This window comes from Chiroxiphia lanceolata, chromosome 8, assembly GCF_009829145.1.
Source record: "Chiroxiphia lanceolata isolate bChiLan1 chromosome 8, bChiLan1.pri, whole genome shotgun sequence".
NCBI classification, from domain to species: domain Eukaryota; kingdom Metazoa; phylum Chordata; class Aves; order Passeriformes; family Pipridae; genus Chiroxiphia; species Chiroxiphia lanceolata.
This window is the reverse complement of record NC_045644.1, coordinates 16,306,772-16,333,675: the sequence shown is the minus strand read 5'-3', so window position 1 is coordinate 16,333,675 and position 26,904 is coordinate 16,306,772. Positions and strand designations below refer to the sequence as shown.

The 26,904-nt window shown below is 36.4% G+C and overlaps 1 protein-coding gene and 1 long non-coding RNA gene across 12 annotated transcripts in view; one reads left to right on the top strand and one right to left on the bottom strand.

Moving 5' to 3' along the window:
* The window catches only part of CPEB3 (cytoplasmic polyadenylation element binding protein 3), an 84,966-nt gene that overhangs the window by 42,212 nt on the left and 15,850 nt on the right, over window positions 1-26,904 (top strand). For 7 of the 10 annotated variants that reach the window (XM_032695192.1, XM_032695188.1, XM_032695194.1 and 4 more), the window contains exons 5-7: window positions 8,995-9,018; window positions 13,503-13,670; window positions 15,473-15,562. In XM_032695192.1, coding sequence (XP_032551083.1) covers window positions 8,995-9,018; window positions 13,503-13,670; window positions 15,473-15,562 — 282 coding nt within the window. The remainder of the gene's footprint in view (window positions 1-8,994; window positions 9,019-13,502; window positions 13,671-15,472; window positions 15,563-26,904) is intronic. The other 3 variants (XM_032695197.1, XM_032695195.1, XM_032695189.1) reach the window with 1 other exon arrangement.
* LOC116790332 overlaps window positions 12,856-26,904 on the bottom strand; it is a 35,676-nt gene continuing 21,627 nt past the window's right edge. For both annotated transcript variants that reach the window (XR_004358313.1, XR_004358314.1), the window contains exons 2-4: window positions 17,296-17,357; window positions 15,423-15,556; window positions 12,856-13,673 (exon numbers count right to left, since the gene is read on the bottom strand). This is a non-coding gene — a long non-coding RNA (uncharacterized LOC116790332). The remainder of the gene's footprint in view (window positions 13,674-15,422; window positions 15,557-17,295; window positions 17,358-26,904) is intronic.

Below are 26,904 nucleotides of genomic sequence, written 5' to 3'. Positions count from 1 at the left end.
TGCCTGCTCTAGATAATATTACAAACAGTCTCTCTTGTTTCCTCTTTTGTGGGTGTGTGTGTTAAATCTGTAACTTTATTTTCTGATATCTCTCCAGACATATTTCTTCCTGTTGGGATGAGCTGTTACAAGTTTTGCATACAATTACATTGACTGATGGAGTTTGCTCAGTTGGTTTCCATTATGTAGACAGGAATGGAGAGAATGTTTACACGTCTACATAATGAGGAAAAACTGCACTTCACTGAGAGATTATTGCTTTTGTTTGTGTCAGGAAATAAAAGCAAAATTAAAAGTCCAGTCATGAACATATGCATTCAAAAAACCTGCCAAAATGGATCTGGAAGATAGCTCATGTGTGGGGGTTTTGGGGGGTGTTCAGCACCACCAGCATAACGTAGAACTGAACTATGCAAATCTAAGCATAGTATTTGTCTGTCTAATCCTATGAAATGCTATTTTGAAATGTCCATTTTTGCTTACAGTGTTGTATTAGACGTTAGGATTAACATACAAACTTCGCTTAAAATGTTTTGCCCTTGCACTGTCAATTTAAGTTAGACTGTGTATAGTTGAGAACTGCCTTTTTTTTGTTGTTAGTACCAAGCGAAGAATAATTTATAAATGTGAAGAACTGAAAATTTTTAATAGACAAGTTGCAAGGTGTTTAACATTTGGCTGTAAAGGCCAGCATTTGGAACCCGTAAGACTTTGCTTGTGTTCTCCTTAGTTTTACACTGTTAATGATGAGGTGATATTTTGAAGAGTTTCAGTTGTCATGTTTAGCATGTGTGCCCCATTTTCTTATGGGCACATGAAATTATGGGAAATCAAGTAATTGACTAGGAGAAACACTGTTTAATTAAAGTCTTTATCAAAAGAGGCAGCTGTTCATGTCAGTGTCCGTGTGTGTAAATAAGTTCTACACAGTACAGTTGTTGGCTGTTTGACATGAATTCTGGTCTCAGAACGTATTTGTTGTTCTAACGTGGGCATTTCATTAAGCTGATTGCAATAGTAATATGCTTGTGAAGATGGGATATTATGGTTGAATTTTGAGTTACTTTTACAAATTGACAGTTACTATGATTTATATAGTAGTATTTCTTAAAAAGTCTTACAGAGATTTTTGAAAGACAAGAATGAAAAACTGATACAAAATGTTATACTGTTTTGGGACAACTCACTTTTATCCTAAATGAATGATGTATTCTATTCTGCTTTCTTTTTAATGGAAATAATATTTAAGAAATATTTCTTCCTGTCTCAATTTCTTTGAAATTTTTACAGCATCTATAAAATCTATTAGTTTGTGAAAAACAATGATCCTTTGTAGTAGTCCTGGTGTATGGTTAAAATAGCAGTAGAGCTAACTGAGGGACCCAAACTAAATATATTTGTGTATTTCCACTGTTTAAAGTATTAGGGGGTTATTGAAATATTAACTGTGTACAGACTTGCAAAAGCCTGGAACCATAAATATGTATTTTATGCAAAATTAAATTCAGTGAAATGAAAGGTCTGAATAAGTTTCCATATATTTCACTTTCCTTTCTTTACTAGGTGAGGCCACACCATTTTTGGTCATTACTGAGAACTCGGAAGCTAGAATTACTGTATTATGAAACCTGTTGGGTTTTGCTCTTATATTTTGAAGAGCTGAGAATAAAAGCAAATATTTAAGTACCTAAGCTTAAAAATTACTTTCTGTGATTGAAATCCTCTTTTGTATGCAGCTAAAACTGAGAAATTTAGAACTATGTAATTCCCATGTCATCTGTTACCTTTGTCATGGGGAAATATACTAAGGAAAGTTAATTCAAGAAGAAATACTCTTTTCTGTGCTGGAATGGTTGTGATTTGGGTTAAAAAAATAAAAGAAGTAAAATAAGAATTCCCCAAAGATATTTCATAACAGTAATTTTTGGAACAATTTTGAGAACTTACGTAACATCTTTAAATCATAATACTTGTCAAATCCGTGTATAATTTCTGTGAAACCAAACACTGTCTGCTGAAACTGCAAATCCAACCTTCACATTCTGTTTATAGTCATTGCTACATAAGCATTTTTGTCTTTTCCTGTGAAGACACAGTAAAAATCTTTAAGATTTATTACTCAAAGCTCAGTTTCACACTGACAGTGTACACAAGCTTTTGAAGTTGGAAGACAGCATATGCTCATGCCAACAGCAATGCAAAACTTCACGTGCTGTAGGGAGAGGGGAAGCTCTGAGGGGTGTTCATCTCTAGTTCCTCATCCTCTGTGGCAGCACCTTCAACTGTACTTCAGCTGTTATTTACTCCTATTTACTGATTACAGCCTTTTGAAACTTGGGATTTTCCTGACTGCCAATCTTGGGATGCTGTCTGTAAATGTTGAAGAGGATTGTTTGGTTTGAGGGAAGGTGTTACTTGCTTAGTTGGCAGCACAGTGTGGAGCATACTTACACCATTTTGTTCATCACTGTGCAAAGCTATAAATCATCATCATCTGAAAGCACTAAGTTCTGAAATAATAAAATTAGTGGGATAGAAGAGATTGCTTTTAAATGCGTAATTATTATGAATCTCTTCTTGTCGTTAATGGCATTATGGTTGTGTACATACACAGTTGCACATATGTATAAACATGTTTATATTATAAATGCTCTTGAAGTTCAGAATTAGACTTCTTTTGAGGAATGCGATGTTTAAATATTCAGAGAGGTCTGAGCATAATCCTAAAGAGCATTTAAACAAAAGGGAGATGCAAATGTTTCTATTTGAAACATTGTTCAGAGGGAAAAAGGTATAGATTCTGTCTGTACCAGATCTAATTGAAATTTCTCTTGAAATAGTTTTTGATCAATTACTGACATCAGTTATTTAACTTTTTAATAACATCATTCATACTGAGCTAAAAAGTAGAAGAATTTTTAAAAACTTTAATCTACAGCATCTATTAATAATAATTTTAGTAGATGTTTGCAGTACCAGTTAAAAGCTATGCTTAAAATGCTAGGCAAAGCCTGAAAAGAAATTAATTTGCTTTGGCAAAATTACCTCAAAGGTGTCCTCCATCCCTTCTCTCATTAGTATTCACTGCCATTTGCAACCATATATTTCTGCAGCCACTGCTTCTGTTTGGAAGCAATTGGCCTTTCTCTTGAGTGCTTCTCAAGAGAATGTGCTTCTTTTTAATTTGCTGTGTGAATAGGACTAAATGATCAGCATGAATACATAGTCACCTACGTGGTAGGTGGTGAACTATCTTTAATGCTTCTTGTGAACTTCAGAAAGCCAACAATAAGCTTCAGGGAGAGAGAAGTATGGCAGGTGAAAAAGGGAGATGGGAATAAACAAGGGTATGAGAGCTTTCTAAGGAAGAACTGAACTGTTTTGCTGGTATCCCAAATAATATTCCATAAAATAAGTTTGAAGGTAGTTAAATGAGCAAATGAGAAACCCCTTTGTGAAATGCTGGAATTTGTTTTCCCTAAAGCTCGTCTGTACAGTGACTTTTTAGTGGTGTTGGGCTTCAAATGTTCCATGTGCTTCCACTGTTCATTCTTGTATCATATGAAAATGTGTCATCTGTGAGGTCTGGTCCTATTTGCTCTCCATCTGATTGTCACTTCTTCTTTTCATTAGTGTAATTAGTTCTGTCTATTCAGAGTAAAACAATTTGAAAAAATACATTAAGGTAAGGGTTTGGGGCATCTTTTTAGATGTCCGTGTTGAGATTTTGAGTTTGTTTTATTAATACAGACAATAATTATGTGAGGAAGGTGTCACACCATGACAGGAAACGTAATGACAACAAATGGATTTCAGTTTTTATTTTCATGTTTCTGTTGGTTTTAAAATTCCTTGTATCATTAAGAGCTGTTGTCCTTGGCTCTTCCTGTATTCTGATGTGTTGCTTTCAAACACATATAGTGTTTTGATACAAAAAAGTTGCTGAAGTAGCATTTTATATTTGAATTTCTTGCCATTGCTACTGTTATAGCTTGAAATACTGCTCCAAATAGAAGGTTCATTGAATTATTTTTGTCCTGCAGGATCTTGGGTTGGCAGTTTAACAGCTAATAAAAGCTTGGGGTTTTTGTAGTGATAGTGTTCTGGGAAAATGTGTGACTAAATTTCGAGAGGCATCAATCTCTTCTAATAGTTTGGTATTTGCCTATAGGAATATGCTGAACTCTTTAGCCCAGTTGCCACGTGGGGTTACTAATGTGTTACCAGCTTATTAGCATATATAGAATAATGGAAAGGAATAAAAAACACTGAGAGACCTTACAAAGTTTGCAAAACTAAACCTAATGTAGTCGTGAAGAGACCAAAGTTAATATAACGGGAGGGAAAAAATGAATGATATAAAGTGTGACATAGCAAAGGCAGCAGGGTTCATAGGAGTCCCAGAATGTGTGAACTGTCACTTTACACATAACCTTGTTAAGTTTTTCAGAACCAGCTGTATAAAGAGAATTGATGCTGCCTTGGAGGCTGTGAGTTGGACTTGCTGGTATCTCCAAGTCCCTTCTATGCCTGTTTAATTTTTAAAAAAGGTGGGGAAGGAAGCCAAGGAGCAATACAACATCTTCTTTCTTACCTTCAGTTGTTTATATTAGCATCTGCACTTCCAGAAATCTGATTTGACTGTTACTGAAGGCAATGTCTCTTATCAGTGACTGCTAAAGGCTTTTTCTAGCAGAGGAAGATTTCTTAAATCATCTTTTTAATCCAACTTTATAACTCTTCAATACCTTCTTGTTTGTTTGTTTTCCCCACCACTTTTCCTGCCTCACAACCTTAGCAATGTGCTTTCTCTTTCATCTTTGTGATCCTCTCTATTGTGGGTTAGTGCCATCTGTTTCCTCAGAATGTCAAGATTTTCCAGGCTATTCCACAAGCATTATATATGATGCAAGAAGAGATGAAACAGCTTGGCTGTTAAAAATGTGAGGTTTATTGTTAACAGATCTTTTTAACTAAAACAAAGAGATGGAAATAGATAACCCTGTTCTCCTGCACAGTTGCTTGGCTGCTCATGTGCCTAAGAAAGGAACACCGAAGCTGGTTTTGAGTGTCAAATGCAGTTCACCTGTTTGATAAAGTGTTTGAGGTCCAGTGTGTGGGACTTAACTGCATACAGCTTGCATGTAGAGGTGTTTCTCTGATGATGGGATTCAGTTGTTTATGTATGTGAGCATATGTGATCAGGGAGATGGTTGTAACGCTTGCATTGGTAGCATTGGAAAAAAAATCAACCTGGAGGGACTGTTGAGGCCAATACCACCAAATTATTGTAGCACCCATCTGCACATCCAGCCTATCTGTCAGTGGAAATTGAGAACCCTCTTTTGAACCTCTCATATATGAGTGTCAATCATCTTTACAATTCATTTATATGGTCCTCTCTTTTGGGCAAAAACATGTTGCGTAATTATACTTGATTCTATCACCTTCCCTCAGTTCATGAGTTCATTTTCGCTGGTATTTTAATTCACTTGTAAACTTCCGGATCTCTAAGAACTTGAGACCCACTGTTCAAAAGAAAAAGCTTGACATATTTTCCTTTCTGATCTTAGAAAATTATTGCATAACTCATAATGTCCTAAAGCAAGTATTGTTCTGAACTGCTGACTGTTTCAAGAATACAAATGAGTGTTCCAGGCTAGAAATGAGATTCTGGTACCTTATAAATCAAGGAGGTTCCCAGTCTTGTCAAATAAACTTTCCTTTAACCAGTCTAGCTCCAGAATTTCCTAGGACTGCTAACTATTTGATACATATACAAGGTGCAGTTCCAATCCCATATTATAATAAAACAATGAAAAAAAACCCAGAAAAGTTATTTTTCATAATTTTCATGTAGCTTTCTTTGAGATGCAGTTAAAATCTGAGCAGTTAATTTGAGTGAGTTTTGATTTATTGCAGCAATGGGTAATCTTAGCTGCAGGCTTTGGGGAGTTCAATAGCATTAGTACTGAGTTTACTTGATTGCATTACAAAGTTTGGGGAGTTTGTTTTGCTTGTTTGTTGAACGCTTAGAGTTCTGTTCTTCATCGTGCAGTTTCATGTTTGTAAAAATACACTCATCTTCTGGGATGAGGTGAGTTAATAGTTTCAGGAGAGTTATCAGGGGGTGGAAGAGGATCTGTTGTTCCTTTGTATTTGAGGGCATGCAACTGGGGACACGGTGGTTATGTAACTTTTTACCTGACAGTTAAAGGAAGCTGCTAAGGACGAACAGACACTAACGCAGTGCTGATCCTTCTGGGAGCTGCACAAATGATCAGTGCCTGCAACAATTTTAGTTTTTATATGGGAAAATGTACTCATCCCTTCTTAAAGCAGCTGTGTTTTCCTTAATACTGGAATGCTCTAGGAGGTACCTAGGAAAGAATCGCTTGTGTTGAATTCAGAAACATTTCCGGAGGTGGTTTTCTGTGCAAAATGATGTTTATATTTAGCACCAAAACTAGTATATGGGGAGCAGCTGCATTGGTGGGGGGTCTGATTTTTGGAGCTCCCAATCTCTTCTGTTGGAATTGCCCAAGGGAGAAAGTAACTTCAGATACATAGCTCTGGTAATTTCATTGTTTCTAATAGTGCAATGATTTTCTTATTGGCTCCCAGATGTCTTCATTCAAGAATAATTTCCAAGTTGTTTATTTTTTTAAATATTTACTCATACTGGAGGCATTATGAAATTTACCTGATGAACCATTCCTGCTATTAAATCTGTTGTGCTCTGAACTTTGGCTTGTGAACAAGATGAGTATTTTTTATTAACTTGTTTCAAATGACACATTCTTATTTCACATCCTGTGTAAACAACATAATAAAATGTGCACTGACATTCTGAAGTAGCCATGCTGAATAACTGGCAGCTTGCTGGAAAAAAGTAACAGTTTAATATAAATACTTGATAAAAATGAGGTAATTTTCAAATTATGTGTGTAGACATATACAAAATATAAACAACAATGCTTAAAACACCTTCTTTGAGTGTTTAAATGTGATGCTATGTTTTTAAATCAAGAAAAGCTGAATTGCCTGTCTTCCTATTTAAGTGGATTGCAGTATTTTCCTCCTGGAGTTTACAGGCAATTGTAAATATACCTCCAGTGAAACCTTTTTATGAAAATAAAGATTATGTGTGTGAGTGCAAATATAGGAAAAAAGTATTATTCTGCAGTGCAGTATAACATAGAAGTGTTATAATACATGAATAGCAATAGGGTGTTCTAACATTACAGAAGTCTTTGGTAGATTTTTGCCATCATGTACTGGTCTTGCTCAGAGCCTAAAAGTTTAAATTAAGCATATAAACCTTTGTTTTCTTCAAAAGAAGCACAGGAGTCTTTTTCATCTCATACTGAAATAATACTTCTTTATTTAATTTTTAGATTGGTAGCGTTCTGTTTGAGAAACTTCTTTCAGATAAATTACTCTTGATGCTCTTGGTTACTCTTAATGCATGCTTTTTTTGGGTGTGTGGGCATTCATCAAGACAAGGACTTGCTACAAAAGGTCTGACAATGGTTCTTTGCCATCATAATAAGTAATAGAATATGGCTTTAGTAGTAGCTAGAAAGCAGGAGAACTGATTTTATTCTTGCTGCAAAGCCAACTCTAGTATTAATTCTCACCTATTACCGGCTATGCAAGAAGCAGAGTCTCTCTCAGGGCTTACCAACCACCTCACCGTGACTGAATAATTGTTCACACAGACAGCTCTGACTGTCTTCATGTCCCTTGAAATTTTTTAATTCCCCTAATGAGGTACTCATGTATTTGCTTTTTTGTGGCCTCATTGACAGTGGAAGAAAAAGATGTAGGGTAGGTGTATGGTGCCTGAGACTGTGTTTCTTCAGGGCTTGAGGAGGAAGCTGCTTGGGTAGAAGAGAGGTTACTGCCAGTGCCTGTGCTGGAGGAGGGTGAGCCTCACGCCGGTATCCCCAGGGCTACTCAGAGGTGATGGCCAGGGGACCAGTCAGCAGGTGAATAGTTCTCAAATAGCCACCACCAATCTGTCATGTAATTGCTGGCCAAAGAAAAGTAGACAGGGAATGCTGAGGGGTATGGTGGGATACCTGGGTGTGTCGGGCAGGACTGGAAGGCATTGTGTTAGTTTTGGAAATAAGAGATGGGGTTGGGAGGAACACTGAAAATATTACAGTGAAGAGAGAAAGAAACAAAACAAGGCTCTGTTACTTATTACCTCACTTCTGTTGAAAAACCCAACCTGATTTCTAGCCTTCCGCATTTGATTACTTTGCAAGGATAGATGTCTTTTGTGATAAGTTGACTGTGTGGAAGACACGTGTTTTCTAGATTATTTTGTGGCTTTCTAAAATTTCAGTTAAAAAAAATACTGACTTTTGCATTTGCCATTATATCACAAAATATGCTCCTGCACTTGTCCAGCATTGTGGATTTTGCCATTGGTGCACGTCTCATTGAAAGACTGTGTTAATTCTGGTAGCTATAAAGGCATTTTGTCAATCTGGTTTTATTCCTCTAAACATACTGGCTCTTGAGTTCATGTTGTTTTGGTAGGATTTTAGTATCTACAGATGGTTAATTATTTAAATTGAAATATAATTGGAAAATATGTTCTCTACAACTGATTAATAAAATGCAAACTTAATTCTTTTAATTACGACTACTGTTGATGATGTTTATTGCCTCTTAAAACCATAATCCTAAATTATTATTTTATAGTATTGTCTGATATGCCTAATTTTTTTAGTGCCTTTGCTATGTAGAAAACTTGCTCTAGCAGGTATGTTCCTTTCCCCCCCCACCCCCCAGCTGTATTATCTTTCAGCTTTTTCTCTTGTCTTGGGTTGTTTGATTTTCATCTTGCACTTTTTGAATGTTTTTTTCCTTCTTTATGGTGGGAGGGGAAAAATAGAAGAGGTAGAAGCTACATTTTCATTGCTTTTGGAGCTAAATCTAATGACAGTTGTACCGACAATTTTCTTCTGTGTTTACATGCAGCCAGGAGCTATGGGCGGAGAAGAGGTAAAAGTATTTACTAAATGTTTTGTTTGCTGAATAGTGGGAGAATTAAATATTTAGTTTTCTTATGATGTTACTGATTTTAACATTTTGTTGATCAATTGTTTCATATAAATCAATCTTATATTCTTCACTTGCAAAACAACTCCCTTTTAATAGCATCTTAAAGCAATGATGATCTTGAGCTGGTAACTTCAAGTGTGTTGCTATTTCTAGTGAACTGGAGGATGACTGGATGTAAAGAGTCTTTCATAATATGTATTTGTGACTTGAAATGTGTAACATTCAAAAAAAAATAGACTCTATGTTTGGTGTTTGTTTGGTTATTTTGTAAAGTCCAGTGTTTAACCACTGCATTGAACATTTCAAAATTACCTTTTTTTCGATGAAACAGCTTTCACTGAATATTACACTTGACTGTTACATTGAATTGCCTCAGGTAAAACATGTGTGAATACCAATACTAGTAACTTTCCTCAACAGTGAATATTAATAATAGAGACAGTATTTGAGCACATTTTAACTGTATTTCATCATAGAAAACCCTTAAAAAATTAAAGCAAACTGAAAGCATTTTACAAATGTGCAGTGCTGCATATCAGTTTATTCTGAGAGATTAATGAACAAGGACAGTAGCAAGTTTGCTGACTACTAAGAAAGTTGTGATAGCAGCTTATATTTCTGTACTGTGCTGTAGCTTATACAGACTGGGTTTATTGAGAAATAACTGAAAATTGCAGCTTTTAACAGTTAGAGTTAGGCAGTGCCATCTGCTTGGGGTACTTAAACATTAAACTTATCTTCTTTTCTGTGATGTTCTTGGACAGCTATGCAGGTGACATTGCTTCCTTTTCAAAATGTAGAATTTGCATCATGTTTCTGAGAAGCTGGAGGCAGACATAGCCCTCACACAGGCCAATAGTGTCTGAAGGAACTTGTAATTTGCACTGAGGATTCAGGCACTGGACTGCAGAGGCTGTACTAACACAGTTTATGATAAAGTATTCAGCTGATTTGGTTCAAAGCTGACTGGTTTTCATGTTTTTTTGATAGCTGAAACAAAACCAAAAAATTCCAGTTTTCCTCACAAACTTACCTGCTATTTCCCCACCTCCAGAGATCGAGCTACTGTTAACAGATGTTAAAGGCATCCTGATACTTTTTCAGGGCTCTCATGGTACTGAAACAAATTGGGAAGTATGTGGAGTATATAATATTGTATACTCTCTATGCATGTGAACCCTGTTTGTTTTCATTTTAAGATTGTGGCAAATGTTTCCAGATTGATCAATGGCACCAAAATAGGAAAGGAGGTAGGAAGCAGTAGGACACTGTTGCAACTCACATTTACTTGTAGAAGCCAAATATAATAACTGTGATGAATACAGTGTAGGCTGTTTTATAAAAATGGTAGTGATGACAAAACAGGGCAAACAAGTTCTGAATATGCTGGACTTCCAGAAATTTTTTTTTCACTCTACCAGAAAGCATGTTTCACTCTATAAACTTGTTTCCTGTGTGCAATGCAGGCTCTTCTATACTAACAAGTAGATTTGTGTGTGTGCCTTGTCATTAACACTCATTCATGCAATATTGAAGTCTGTGATGTTCACGCTTTATCATTACCTTGACTTTAATAATGTTGTTACTGAGCTTTCTTAACCTTAAGAAGCATAAAATTCTACGGTAATCTGTTAAAAAATGATGTATTGGTTTTAAAATATTCCCATATATCCCTCTCTATTATTGTTTTCACCATTTGTATTGTGATAATATGCAGAGTAACCAGAGACAAGTCTGTCCAGGGATTCATTTCATGTTTGTTATACTTGGATATTTTAATTAGTGTTTGGTTCTGTTACTGTGACTAAGCATCTTCAGCGAGGAGAGGTTTTGTCAGACATTTTTGGGGGCTTGCCATAAAATATCCGTCCTGTACGTGACCCTCTGTTTTCTTTGAGTAAGGAGAGCATTTCTTTGTAGGTATTATGTTTAGGGCTGTTGAGTCATGTTCATGGTACCTTGTTTTTAGCTTTTACAACCAGTTTTTCAGGTACAGATGTAAGCATAGCTATGGGAAATCAGCCCAAACTATTTTGCTGCACTGACAACTCAGAGATGCCTGGGGAGGGGTACAGGAGTATATTAAAAAAATAGTACAGTCAGTGATGCTTTCTCATAATGTTCTCATAGAAATTTGCCCCAGGGGGTTTCATGAGGTGATGTCTCAATATTTATTGCTTTAGAATGTGCTTTTGTCCTGTTCTTACTCGTTCCCTTTTCTAAGCCTACATAAACTTTTCAGGATCCCAAAAAGCCTCTGGCAAAGGGTTCCAGAGTTTACCTTGCTTTCAGCCTTACCGTGTACTGGTTGTGTTCAATGCACTTTACTTTTTCCCTTACTGGATGAGACAGTGAACAATCATTACCTATTCCCTTGTCTGTATGTTTTCCATAAATTTAACTCTATCCTTGACTTAAATATAAATGCATTTTTATAAGGTGAGTACAGTGCTTGTAGACTGTCAAGCATCCAGCATGAGGTGATACCTTGATTTCTGAGCTGCTGTGAATTTTTATTATTCCCTTCAGAACTCAGCACTAAGTGACCTCTGCAAACGTGTATTTTAGTTGAACACCTTGTTCTGGTATTTATTAATTTGATATGTCACCTTCCACTAATGGATCATGTTTGTTTCATTTTTTTACAAAAAGGTAGGTTGGTGGACAGGAATTAAAAGACTATTTAGCTCTTTAGTAATGTCAGTTTCTCATAGATATTTTCAAATTTCCTGCTTTTCAGTGGGTTTTCTGATTTGATACTTTTACACAATTGTAGTATTCCTAATTTTTTTTCTCTCCCGCACGTGTACTCTTTTATGTTGAAATGCATATGTTTATACATGTGCATGACCTGTTTGTCCATTAATGGAATATTCATCAATAGTCTTTCCTTTTATGCTCTAAACCCACCATTTCTGACAAGACTTTGAAGAGAAGTATCTCTAAATCCTTCTCTGATTGTGGCATTTACCCTGGTTTTTATGTTGAGGTGTAAAAGTACAGTAGGAATTTTGGTTCAGTGGATTTTTGTGTCTGTGATCTTTGTCAATGTTTAATATTCAATATATTTTTTTCTAATCAAGACTTTTCTAGTGTCTGGTGTTCATAAAAAATTCAGGCTGGTGTTCTGTGCCATTCAGAACATGTTTCTTGGTTTGTTGGGGGGTTTTTTTGGCTTGTTTTCTGTATGTAGGATTACTGCTTCTTTTTGTAATCTGTCCTTTGGTACTGGAGACTGTTACTGATATTTTCAGTGTATATGTTTTTTGACTAGAGTCCCACTGTCTTGATTTTCCTCCTTACCCCTCTTTTTATTTCCTGTACTTCCCTGTGCTGTTACTACCAGGATGGTGTTAATCCTCAGGTCTTGCTGGAAGTCAATTTCATGTGATCCATTACCTTTGAATTTAATTATGTGCCCTGTTATTTATATTTGTAATCAACTCCCATAATAAACTGTTTGTATCCATTAATTGTAATTCCATCCCTAGGAACAATCCTCCATGAAATGAGTGGACAATTAGCCTTTTCAGAGTTAGATGGGGTTCCCATCTCTCTATATTGCAGGACTTAATTTTCATCTCAGGTATAGGGAATTATTAAATTCTAAATTTGGCATGTTCTACAGTGTTGCTTGTATGCAGAGTGAACTTTTTTTATCTTCTCCGTTAATAAATCTGTTAAAATAATGTGTGTATGCCTTTGTAGTAGTAGCAGCAACAAATTAAATGCATCTGATGATCACAAATAATTTTTTTACTTTTCATTAGCAAACTGAGTAGCATCCAGTCTGACAGGCTGTTCCAGCTAACAACTTTTTTCTTCAAGCACAAGTTCTTTTTGGTTTATTAAACAAGATTTTTTTTCTTATTAGCCAGGTTTCTTCTATGTGTTTAATATCCACAATGCAGAGTTTTCCCATGTTTATTTTGCTGTTTGTGCCCCTACTCAATGTGGCCTTAGAGGGCCTCTGTTCCATCCAGGTGGAAGTGCTCCAGCCCTTGGTATTAGGTCCCTGTAAAGCACTCTAAAGTGTGCAGTGACTTGAGGGATCTGCTTTTGAGATCATTCCTGGAAGATCTGTTATGGAAAGTTTAAATCTCTTAAGAATTGGTTTGAAATGTAAATGTTGCAAAGGTCCTTTCTATAGTGATGACAACAATCTCATCAGATAGCTTGTTGGTTTTGTTGCTAGCCATTTGCAAGGCTTTGGTTTAAAACTAAATTAGGTTTATTGTTTTTGTAAGGGTGATACATCCTTGGAAAAACAGAACATAATTCGGACACCTGGACCACTTAGTTGGGCCCTTTAATGCAAATTCTGTTACAGTAAAACAGTAGAAGGAAGAGCTAACGTTTTTTTCTAAAATATTTAATTCTCCAGGAAACAACGTTAACTATAGATGCTACAAAATCTGTTACAGGTCGGTCCTCACTCTTTCCTTTTGAAGATGGCTTCCTAGACGACAGTCATGGTGATCAGTCTTTATCGTCGGGTCTCAGCTCTCCAACGCGCTGTCAAAACGGTGAAAGAGTGGAACGCTATTCTAGAAAGGTGTTTGTTGGAGGTCTTCCTCCTGACATTGATGAAGGTACTGTGAATAAGTTACATTGGTGAGCTGTAGGAATTGGCTTTCGTATAATTACTATAAAAAAGGTCAGATTTCGATGAAAACAAATGTATTTTCCCAGATGTGTTGCTTTTAGTGCTTGTGACATTATTTAAAACAAACACAGACTATAATCAACTGCAACACCTGAGAATTTACTTCTTTTGTACTGTAGATCAGAAGAGATGGAGAGAGAAATGGCTGCATAGTAGGTCTTCTGATCTGCATGTCTTCCCACAGCTGTAAAGTAGGAAAGCTAAAAAGGGAACTTATTGGTTACTGTCTCTCCCCCATAGTCTTTTCCTATTCTTAGGTGTGGTTGACTTTAAGGACTTTGTTATTTCCGAAATACATTGGGCTTTAGTTAATCAGCTCTTATACCCAGCATATATGTAGGGCTCAGATGAAAAATGTAGGGCAATAATATGGTTACAAAATAGTAACCAGCTTAGCAGAGGTGGTTAGGGTTTTTCTCACTATCTGCTCTACTTGTGTGTGCCTCCACAAACCCTTACTCCCAAACCAAAATCATGACAGTTTTTGGTGAATTTTTCATGTTGTATCTGAAATCCACCACTATCTAGCTTCAGTGGGCATACACAGGGAATTTGAGGATGCCTTATAATGAAAAGAGGGACATCTGAATCTGATCTACTACACCGAAGTCCGAACCATATACAGTTTTAATAAAGAAATACTGTGAGTTGCCAACCTATGATTTGCAAACAGCTCAAATGTGGTTCCTGTGTCACATCGTGAGTTGCAGGGCTGTTGATACAGGGCCTGCTGGGTAATCTGAATCTCCAGCTATAAGAAGAAGCAGGCCAACAGGTACAACTGATGTGAACGTTGCTGGGTCACTCATTTAAAATATATGCCCTACCCGTCTTGTGAGGAAGTAACACGGCCACCTGGGAGCTGTCACCCTCTTTCATGAGAGGTCTCCTTCAGTAACCCTTTTTCCTTCAGCTCTTCAGGTATATATATAATATGTGTCTTTAGTTGCTTGAAAAATCCGGCATGCAACTCATGGGGTCAGAGAAACTGGATACACCTCAAACAGCAATCCAAAAATTGGAAAACCCATTTTCTCCAGATGGCTTGTTGCTCTGATCTATCTAGCATCACATTAGACATAATTTTAAACTAATTCTTTACTTTAAAGTAAATTTTAAAAGGCATGGAGAAAAAAAAAATAAATTTTAAAAACGACTTCAAATACTTCTTTCTGGAGCATTTACATTTAAAACAAAATTGTCACTTAGGATAGTTTGCGATGTGTGTTTCATGCTGTTTCTAAACTGATGCTAAAAAAGCAAAGAAATAACTTGGCAGTGCAAGGCAGATTTCCTGAGGGGACTGAGGAAGGTGAAATCCCCACAGCCGCATGACCTGCTGCAGCCTGCTTTCTAGGGCACGCTGGAGGAGCGGCTGTGCTGACATGGAGCTCCTCCGTCAGTCCCATGTGGCTACATCTGACCCTGCTTTGTGGCTATAATTAGAAATAGACCACAGCTGAAGCATATTCACTTCTGATAGATCATGTTTGCATTTAATCCTGCTGCAAACTTCCATTAGTAGAATGTGAAATTACTTTTTTAAGCAGCCATTTATAGCATAGAGATGAAAGAATATTTAGGCATCCTCAGTGGACATTATTACAGTTTTCACTTCTTAATGAGTTGTAGAAAGCAGGAAGTCTGGTTTTGTTTTGTTTTAAGTGAGACTTTTTACCTTGCCACGTCAGTCTTCACATTCTAAGGTGCCTCATTTGTTTTTTGTAGATGAGATCACTGCCAGCTTTCGTAGGTTTGGACCTCTTGTGGTGGACTGGCCTCACAAAGCTGAAAGCAAGTCGTATTTTCCACCTAAAGGTAATTAGTTTAAAATACATTATGCAGGCTCTTTGGTAAGAGGAAATTATGTCTGCATTGTAGCAATCCATTACAAAGCAAAGATTTGACTCTTTATGATGAATTTGCTGTCTTTCATCAAGCATATTTTCAGCCATTGTCATGATGAAAAAAATCACAATTTGGTTACTGAAATGTGCTCCCTGTGTGTACTTCTTCAGCACACCTTGAGTCCTTGAATTATGTCTTAATTTACACTAGGTAGAAGGCAAGTTGCAGAAATTTCCTAGTGCTGATTCTGTTGCAGTTTGCATATTGCAGAACTCACAAGAGTAAAAGCTGGAAGTCACTGTGTGTGTGATCACCCAAGGAGCTGTGATCCTGCTCAGAACCATAAGCTCTGTGTCAGGGCTCACTGGGCACTGAACTGTGAGCTCTGCTGAGAGAGAGCAGGCTGGGATCAGGCACCACGGGCACAGGGATTCGAGGATGGAGCTGATTTGGTTCAGAGTGGTTTAGAGTGTGTGCAGGGGGAGCAATCTCATATCTTCAGCAAAACATAATGCAGACCTGTTTTGGTTAAGAAAGAACAGTTTATGGGAAACCTGTTTGGGAGAGTTACTTGGCTAAATCAAACTGCTCTTATTGTACCCTATTCTCTCCTCTAATTTTGTATCATACTATATACATTCTACGCTCAATCACACATGCTTCTTGCATATAGTTTGCGAGTTCACTCGTAGTCTGAAACAGTAGCAGGACGTTATACACAAAATTTCTTATCTACGTGTTAAGATTTTCTGTTCTCACTGACCCTGAAAGCTGTTAATTGCTCATTAAGGCCACTTATTATTTTGGCAGAACAATAGGCTGTTTAGTCAGTGAACTAGCTAATCCTACGGTATTTTGATATATACATTTTGACTGTAAAAACCCACAAATAAAAGCCAGCTTAATTTATTTGAAAGCTTAATTGCTGGAGGCGAGTTAGCTCTATGACAAATGGTTGCCCTGTAAACAGTATTTGGGACACTTAAAAACAGAACAGAAACCAATACATGCTTCCTCTTTCCTGTTCCATTCTCAACACTCAGCCTTGCTGTCAGTAGTTATTATGCAACATCTGTTCTTGAATTTAAAAACAAATAACCCCAAAGCCAGCAACAAAACACCCCAAACCTCAATCCCCCCACCATGTATTCGTAAGGACAGTTGGTAAAATGTATGATTTTCCCCTTTTATGGTATTTTTAAAGGTCTTTAGGGTCTTTTTGGCTGGTGAATTCTGATTGTACCTTCACTTGTAAGTTAAAAAAAAAAGTAGCAAGGCCAGCTTCTCCTTGTCCTGGATATCTCTTAGTTCGCTGCGCTTTTTTCCCCCCTTTTTTTCTTTTTTTGCTCTTAATAGTTCAATAAGCAACTACTCATGGTAGATCAACATGGGACTTCCAATTTTGATTTTTTTCTGTATCTGACTGTGGGCTAGTTATGCCTCGTCAAACTTGTAAAAATGTTTTTGAGTAAGATCTATTTTAGCAGAAGACAAGGGAATGCAGCCTCACTTCTATTTTTGTCACGATTCTAATATAGGAAACAGCTCTCAAAGCCCCTGCCAGTTGCCCTGAACGTCTGCCTGAAAGTGCTAAACAACAGTCAATCCCAACTGTTCCAGATTTATTTATAACTGACTTCTTAGTTATCAATCAGGGCTGCAGCATCATAAGTCCTGCATTCCTGTCTGTGAGATTCACTTACAGTCATGTTAAGCTCGGTAGGTCAAATGTGCTTGATTTACTGTGATCCCATATAGGCAGCATCTGCATAGAAGACAGAATATTATTATCAGGAGTCAAAAGGTAAAGTTTGAATGTGTATTATAATTTTTTCACAGTTTTTTGGTCTGATTTTTTTTTATAAAGAGTACTTATTTTTCAAAGTTATTATGAAATCATTGACTGAAGTTCCACAATAAAACATTTCCACTGCTGTTTTTAATTAGAACTTCCTTTAGACCTAAAATTTAAATATCTTTTTTATTTTATTATTTTATTTTAAGCTGTTTTGATGCATTATCAAACATCTCTTGAAAAATACAGTGAAATGAAAAGAGATGTTTGAAATGATGCTTAGTGCAAGAATCAGTGACATGACTTATTCAGCTGTCAAGTACTCATGAATTCAAATGTTTTCTCCCTTCATTTTTCTAGATGTCTTCTCTTCCATGTTGCATTGCTAGTCTGTAAACTCTCTGACATTTCGAATAGGAGTCTTTCAAATGGAAAATATGTCCCAAAAAAAAGGATGTATGAAATTATAGAGGAGAAAATGAGTTGGGTTTTGTGTGCTAGCAATCTCCAAAGAAAACAGGAAAAATGGATTGCTGGAATGCAGTTGGGATGATGCAGAGGCTAATCTCTGTTCACACATTAATAAAGGCTGACCTTCAAGGCTTCTCCCACCTACTTGAATGTGCACCAGTGGCAGTAAAATTGAGCCCCGCTCTTTCTGAACATATGCCATCACCTCCAGACAGACTTTAGTTTCCTTTTGATGGATAGCCTTTTCCATTACTCCTCTGTGTATGCAGGGCAGTGTCTGGACTTACTACAAAGTTCAGTATTGTTTGCTTTGATAAGCATTCATTTAGAGGTTTGAAGCAGACAACATCAGTAAGTTGATGCCATGGGTCAGCATAGTCAGTGAAGTTTTATGCTGGAACTGTTTCACATCATGGTTTTCTGTCTTCATAGTTACATCCAGGTGATGTAACATCCTCTACAGTCCTGAGTGAATCAGTACAAACTTCCAGTATCTACTTATTGGTTTAATTTATTGAATTTTGGAATGTTTACTGTGTTGATGCAACATATGAATTCCTTGTAGTCACTCTGTATTAGGAGCACTCTGATATTCTTAGGGCTAGGAAGAAAAGGCTGCAGGGACCATTAGCCATGGCTAATCTGATCAAGCATGAAATCTAAAAGATTAAAATGTTGCTTACAGTCTAGTGACCTCCACCACCACCCACCAGCTCCCCCGAGGGCTTTATCTGGTTAGTTTAGTGGGCAAGTCAGGCCATAGATGTGTAGTCAGTTCCAACAAGCCTTATTAGCTAATTTATTAGTTGGTATGGTTGATTAGCTTAGGTGCAGTGGCATGTAAGCTATCATCAGGACTAGCTGGAGTCCAGAAACATTCCTGCAGCATTGAGCTTGAACAAAGAAGGTTTTCCTAGATTTGGCATGCTGGGCAGGATGGTGTCACCACAGGTCTGCTTAGGCACACTACCTCAGATTTAGTGCTGGTCCTGATGGACATAAATGTTTGTGTGTGAAATGTGCTGACCTGGATCCGCAGCACGGTGAGTTTCTGAAGCCTTATTTCAGTGCAGTGTCAACAGTGGCATTTTGGACCTTGGGGGATGGCAGATCAACACAGATGTGTCTGCAGCATATTTCTCAAGCACATCGGTGCTATCTATATTATCCAGGATTTCCTGTTTTCCCAGATATTCTATGTTTTTGTTACACTTACTGAATCTTGCCTGGCATCACAGAACATGTGTTTGGGAGAGCAGTGTGGCTTTGTCAACATTTGAATTTTGGTCATTTTAATAGCAAAGCCAAAATAATTTGATGGATCAAGCACATCTTACAGGATGCATTAATTGCCAGTGAGTTCAATATTTAGGTTGCTGAGAGAAGAGGGACTGGTGGCACCCAGCTCTTTTGTCACTGGGAGACAAAAAAGTCCACTTGTGCTCCTGGACCAGAGAAGCTGGTAACAGCTGACAATGTGTTTAACAGGTTCCTGTTTCTAATTCTGAGCATCTGTATTGTTGCCTTAACATTTCTTTTTACCCCTCCTATGCATTGTAAAGCTTAGCACCATGTTTTGATGTTCATGTCATACATGAGGTGATTTTTAACACTTTGCCTCTGAATAAGGCCAATTCATTCCCGTTGCCTGAGAAGTCTTTGGATTACTTCCTTTGGCATTTGTTTGGATATGTTAGTAATGGAACTGGCAAAATTATAAATGCCACGTGTTGGTCTTGGGTAAGCAGATGCCCAGTTTGTAATGTGTTTACTTGGCTCTCACCACAGAGTTTGGGAATTAAATGTGGTTTGTGGCTAAGTATTTTTTGAGTACCTATGAGACGTTGAGAAATAAAGAAATATGCATTGAAGAATACTATCAGAAGTAGTTGCACATTACCATGTCACAGTCTATTTATCTCTGGCAAAATCCAGATAATTCATATTTTATTTAAATAGAAATTGGTGGGGTTTTCACTTACTTGCTGGTCTGCTGAGTTAAACAACACTTATGCTAACTACAGTAGTTTTTTTCCTTTTTTTATTAAACAGATGGTGCCAACTGTTTCAAAAACACTCTTTTAGGGTTTTTTTTTAACCGATCGCTAGCTTTAGAACAACTCTTTAAAAACTCATTACTGCAAAAGTTTTCCTCTGTTTTTTTCCATTTAGAAAGACTAATGTTTGGATAAAGATGAGAATTAGAGTGAGAAAACGAAGCATGGCAGAGCTAGAAGATAGGATGGGTTTGGAATTGGAGGAATGCTTTGACTTTACAGTTGATTTAGATGTGTGGTGCAGTAGTCTGATCCTTTTATGTTTTCCCTGTTCTTTAGTTTGTTATTCTGCCATTTGATAAAATTAAGCCCATTTGTCCCTAGTGCTCCGTATGGGACACTAAGGGTGAGCAAGATGTAATGAAAAAGAAAATAGTGGAAGCCAAGTTGCACAAAGTAACATGAAGTGATTCTCATGCTTTAATTTAAAACAACTGTTGGGAACAGACAGTGTGAGCCTGTCTGATTATCTCTAAGGTATTGTTTAGATGGGAACACTGTTGTTGTAGTCTTTTGTCTTTTGATCTTGATTTCATGGATACAAACCATTTTCATGGTTAATTCCATTGCTACTGCAATGGCAATGGTAGTTTCTGCCAGAGGAACAAGAATGAACGGTTACAAGGAGAAAGTAGGGAGTCGTGTTTCTAGTTTCATCAGTCATATTTACAAGACAGTATCTGGTTTGTCTGAATACAGCAGTCTATTCTGCTGAAACTAAGTACTTTGGCTTAACTGATCAAATTTGATACCACCACAATCCAGAGTGAGATGCCAAGACAATTTTTGTATTTTAAAAACTGAAGTCTGAGATCATAATATTTGTCAGGATGGAAACTGACATTCCTTATCCTTATCCACTACTGTATTTACTGTTATGTAGTAAATTGTGATTCTGTGATGTTTTTTAGATTTTGTTTGCGTATGTTCCAAAACACACACATGCAGTGTCAGTTGTTTACTCATTGACATCTGTGGCCATGTATGTATTTTGCATAATATGTAACCCTGTATCTTCTCACAGCAGAACAGCATAATCCCAAATCAGTGCAGTTCACAAAACGTGGTAACAAAATGTGGTACATAATAATCTGCTCTTCTGTAGCTGTGTGACTTAAGGTTGGTTTTGCAGAGCATTTTCTTTGAGGTTTTTGTTGACTTTTGTTTAAGCCTCCCTTAGTAAAGCTCTTCACTTTGTTTCCTGTTTTATTCTAAATGTTTGAGGATTTTTGGTGGTATACTGATAATAATGATTGTTAAATGTCTGTCTTTGAGACTGCTGTGCCAGTTACTGGAGTATTCAAGGAGCTTGCTTCATATAAGAGAATTTCTGTCTCTAAAATGATACCATTTGCAATTTCTTTTTCTAGAGGTAAAGAAGAATCTGGTGAGACAAAATACAAAACTATTTTTGAGCCATCCAGGCCAAGGCAGAAAAAACCTGATTCTAAAGTAATGTTGCAGGATTATTGCCTCCCAGCTTTTATGTTGCTTTCAACAAACGCTATTTACTTTCAGAATTGCTAGGTTGCTATAGAAATTTTTTTTTATCCCTCAAGAAACCACAGTTTTTAGCAAGCATTTATTGACCCTTTTTCAATAATTTGAATGTATCTAAGTACAGAAAAAGCTTTCTGTTGCTTATCTATAGGAGTAACCAGACCACTTTTGTCAAATGGAAGTAGTTAAATGTTTGTCTTATTCTCATTAACCACTTCTAAAGCTAAGTAGATTTTACTGTGGGTTGCACACCCACAGCCACCCCCAATAATATTTTTATTAAATGTTGCCTTTTGTTTTGTAAATGGAAATACATGGACTGATCTGTAAATATTATGGGCTCCAGGAGAAAAGCAGTCCTTTAGTGGTATTGACTACTTAATATTTTGTGCTTTGCTAGTAGCTTGTGATATGTCTTGTTTTGCTAATAATTTATGAAACACTAAATTATTCTTTCAAATCACTGAAATATGTTCAAGAGGTTGTTAGGGGTGACTGTGAAGAGACAGATTCTGTACTAGGACTGCAGCATATTCACTGTTTCTGATGGTCATCCAAAAAGTAAGCTACTCCAGCCCACCTGATCAGTTGTAATAATTTAATGCATTAGAAGCTTGTGCTCTCTTTGTAAATCTCTGCAGGTATTATATTTATAATATTATGTATTCAGTTCCTAAGATCCCTTCAATGGTGCATGCAATTCTACCCCTAAAATGATGACACAGTAATCTAAAATTAGTGCAAGATCATCAGAATACATACCTCATAAATTTATCAAAGATAATATCCCAAATTATACTTTATGTTCTCTCAAATCAGAGGTTAGAAGTGGCAATGGGAATATTATATCAGGTGCTGGATATGCTGTGGGTGCCTCTGCCCAAGGCAGAGGATCTGCCTGTCTTTGATTTCAAAAGCTTGGAGCAGCTCAGAACTGGTGTCTTACTCAGCTGTCTCAGTGCTGTGGTGGGCAGATTTTGTCTACTTGATACCATGCAAATTCTACCTAGTTTTGGGACCTACGATGTATATGACTACTGATTATACTGAGATGTTATAACCAGTAATCTGTTGTATACCAATGGAGGCTGTGTGGTTTCATTTAGTACAGTGAAAGACATAATGTTTTAGAGAATTTGGTAAGTCCAGTAATTTATTTTTTTTTAAGATACCATTCTTATCTCCCAGGGAAATGCATACTCTTACTCACGAGAAATGGTTTTGATTTTTTTGGTTTTGAGAGGAATTTGTTGTTCTATTATAAGTAATCCAATTTTGGAAAAAATCCTTGTGTTATTAAGGAAGGTTTTTCAAGCTCTATCTTTTCCGTATAGTTGTCAAAGACAAGAAAGTTGAACAAACCAAAACCCAAAAACAATCCACATGTGAGTGAAAATTCAGACCAGTTATTAAGAGCACCACAGCTTATTACTTGATTAAAAGAAGGAAAGCCAAAGCCTAGTAGTGAAACTCTGCATTCTGCCTTGAGAAATGTCTTACAGTTCACAGGACAGTTAGAATAATACAAATAAAATCAGAAAATATGTTACTGGCTTGTTCTGTGTAAATGATGTGGGATGTCTTTTTGGCTGAAGTACTTTACTTTGAATGAAGCTCTTGACAACGGTGCCAAGTATTGTGTGTATCACAGCTCTACTAAGTGCTGCTTTCTCTTTTCTTTAAAAATAAATTTTAAGAGAAACATATAATTTAAAGTGAAAACCATTTTTATTATAAAACCCAATATCAAATTTAATTTAAAATAACTGAGTTCAGCTAAAATGCAGCCTGGATTTTTGGACCTGAGCTTTCTTCCTCTGAAAATGAAGTAAAATGCTAATACTGTGCTTGAAATAGAAGGTGAATTCAAACAGACTGTTTATATTTCTCTAGAAGTTTTCGATGTTAATGTTGCTTGGAGTAGAATTGAAAATTGATTTATTTACAAGGAAGAGTAACAGGTTTTGTTCAGACTTGGAAAGTGATCTCTCTTTAGCCATCTGTTCAGAGTAAAAGCAGCAGACCTGACCCCCTCCAGATGATGACCATGAGAGTCACCATTGCATATTGCCCTTGAAAATCAAAATTAAAAAACCTCAATTCTGAATTTAGTTGGGGGTTTTATAGTTACAAATGTAAGTGCTTGTTTTTTCATTCTGCTGACTCAGTAAACTTCACAAAGATAGATTTTGCCTGATCAAAAATTTAATCTTTGTCATACGATTAATTCACGTGACTATTCTTATAACTACAGTAACCAAATTGTATGTTATAGCCTTTCTTTTATGTTTTTATACCCTTTAATTCTGATTTATAGCTGCTGTAGATCATGTTGCAGTCTGAAGTCTGATGTTTGAAAATGGCTGTGACCTTTGAAAGAGGAGACAGCTCTATAAATTTGCTGTTGCAATGTTTTACACTCATTTAGAAGTAAAATGCCAGATAAAGAGAGGCTTATGTATGCCTGTAGAATATTCTTTTAGTTTAAAAACCCCAACCAAGTAATTTATTTAGTCTTTTCTTTTTCAGTACAGGTGGGTGGGAGTATTTTTACTACAAACTGGGATGGTGTGTGTATACTGCTGTTTTGGGGCTTTTTTTTACCCATAAGTGGTGAAAGTGAAGTAATGGTGGCTAGAAAATCCCTTTTGTTTCTTGACGTGTTTTGGAACTGAAAGGATGTTATAAATCTTTAGCTGTAAGTATTTTACTACAGCACTATTGAAATGTTGTCCTTTCTATTGAGCACTGAAGTGCAGAGGAAACATTGAGGCGTCTCTCCCACTTTCCAGAAATAATGAGTGTCCAGCAAACAGAGGTTCTGTGGCTGGATTGGGTTTTTTCTTCCTCTTAAATTGAAGGTGCAGGGGAAAAACTCTGTAATATTTATGACAAAATGGAAGGTTTCTATTTTCTCTGTTATTTCTGTTATGGTCAGATCATCAGTAGTAAGGGTTAAATGTTAGTTTCAGTTCTTTTGGTGATCTCATGATGTGGGCTATGTAATGGTAAAACTGGAATTATGAAGACATGCGATTTATTTTACAGAAGCTACTGATACAGAACCTCAGTTTTCATTCAACTCTTCCGTATGATCTGCTTGCTTGCTGACTTTTCTTGTTATGTATCCTGTCTTCCATTTGACATATATGCTTCTTTCCTATTTAGATTCAGGATTTGATTATTTTTCAGTGTAACTGAGGACATGGAGTACATACCTTTAATTAAAAACAAACAAACCCTACCCCAATACCTGTCTGTAATGTGGCATATGGGGAATTTCTTACATATGAGACCACTCAGACTTAGTCTGGTACTCATGAAAAAGACATAAAAATGTAAACATGTAGACATAGGAGACTCGCTGTAAGATGCTAAACTGTTCATGTTTCTTATACACCTTTTGCTTTTTAGAGAAAGGAATCAGCTGACAGGGTCAAACACTGCCATTTAAAATTAGACTGACTAAAAGAAATTAATCTTTGCAGCCCTGACTAATACATAATTTCACTCTTCTGCAGTAGCTAAGTGAGATTACAGCCCTTTCTATTTTGAGGTTTCTTAAGTATTTAAAGCCTTTGAAGTTTTTTGAAAATGCAGTCATGTCACTGCAATGTTTAAAGGAAAGTCTGCAGTTTTGCCAACACCTCGGATTTTTATTTTTCAAAAATGAGTTTCATTTTTAATAGTCGTTTCATCTTTGGATTTAGAAATGTGTTTTATTCATGTTCAAAGCATCTTCTAATAAGATTACTAAAGTGACTTTGAGCAATGACCCTTCTCATCACATTAACTGATTTAGAAATTTGGTTCACACTGTTTCTAAATGTTCCTTTGCTGCAGGCTTTTAAAACAACTTTATTCTGCAAGTTCTAGTAAATACAGCCACAATTCAGTTCCAAACTGTTTTAAGGGCTCTAGTAAAAAAAAAAAATAAAATGAGAAAGTAAAATTTATATTTCATAAAAAAATGAAGTCTGTTTAAATCTACTTTCTTGAGGCATCCATCTCAACCATCTAAAAATAAACTCAAAGACACGGGACTAGAACATTAATTTTCTTTGCCATTTTAACTCCATCTTATTTATAGCATTATGAGGTAGATATATATATATTGAAATACTTTCGTAAGAAATCTTAGGTTGATGGTAGATTCTGTTGTAATCTTGAAGCTTATAAAAACATCAGAAAAGACAGTGTCTAAATGAATGAAAGAAAATGTGCTTCAAAGGTAGTTTAATTTTTTTCAAGCATAACTGGTCCTTTTGCGCATGAAATCAACACATGTGACTACCCAAAAACTGTTCTGACATGCTGTGCTGCATGTAAAGAAAAGAGAAAGTTCTCTTCATTCTAAGGACTAAGAATATCCAACTTCAGAGTTAGAAAGCTGAAAACACATGACCCTTAGAGTATGATTTCTATATCTGATTTTGTAAGTGGGCTGAGTTTTGGGAATTATGGGTTTGAGGTCAGTTACAAATAAAATCGGTAGATGATACACACATGTCTGACATGGATATTCAAATACTCTTTGACCTGATATATAATTCTTCATTTCAGTTTCTTACTTTATTTGAAAAGAGCCTGGAATCTAAGAGCCAGAAATAGGTTAATCCTTCCCTGCTGGCTATATAACATTTGCCTGCCAAAATCTGGCTTTGTCCTGGAAGATGGGGCTCATGGTTGATGTATTTGAACAGCAATTTATATATTGGTGTTGTCAAATGCAAGAACTTAAAGAACTTTTTAATTACTTTTAGTATTCACAAGTTGAGCATAAAATGGTACCTTTCAGTTATTATAATGAAATTGAACTATTTCACAATTTTGAATTCTTCACTCTTGATTGAAGAATCAACTTGGGACTTCGTTTAGTGAGAGATCTGCGCAGTTACTCCGTTAGTACCTTTCTGAAATAGTCCTTTGTTCCTAAATAAGTAGAGACTGGTCAGACAACCTTCGCTCTCATAACATTAATAATTAATCACTTAAACTGAAAGGAGTATAAAAATTCTGGTATACCAAACGTCTTTCCCTCCATCTCGTATGGGTTACAAAATGCAACCAGTGATTTCCTTTTACTCCACCAAACTGTGCCTAACAATGGAGTTGAGAAGGTGTTACCAGGTTTTATAAAAAAGCCTTTCTTTATTATTATTTTAACATCTTTTCTTCATGAATGCACTGAAGTGCAGTCAGTCTTTTCTTGGTGAACCATGACAGGCATGAAGTTGGATAATCTGAGAAATATTTTGCTTTAGACAAGAGAATAGTCTTTTCTGATAAACTCTACCAGCTATGGCTTGCTAAATTGAATGGTGTCTGCGAGGCCTATAAGTTTGTTTTCTCTCATATGCCTGATACACATAATGCACATTCTACCCTAATAAAGTAGTTCTTTTTGATTATGTTCAGGAGGAATGGGCAGAACACGTGCATGATGCACTGCTAGCTGCCTGTAATTTGTACCAACACGCCAGTTTTTA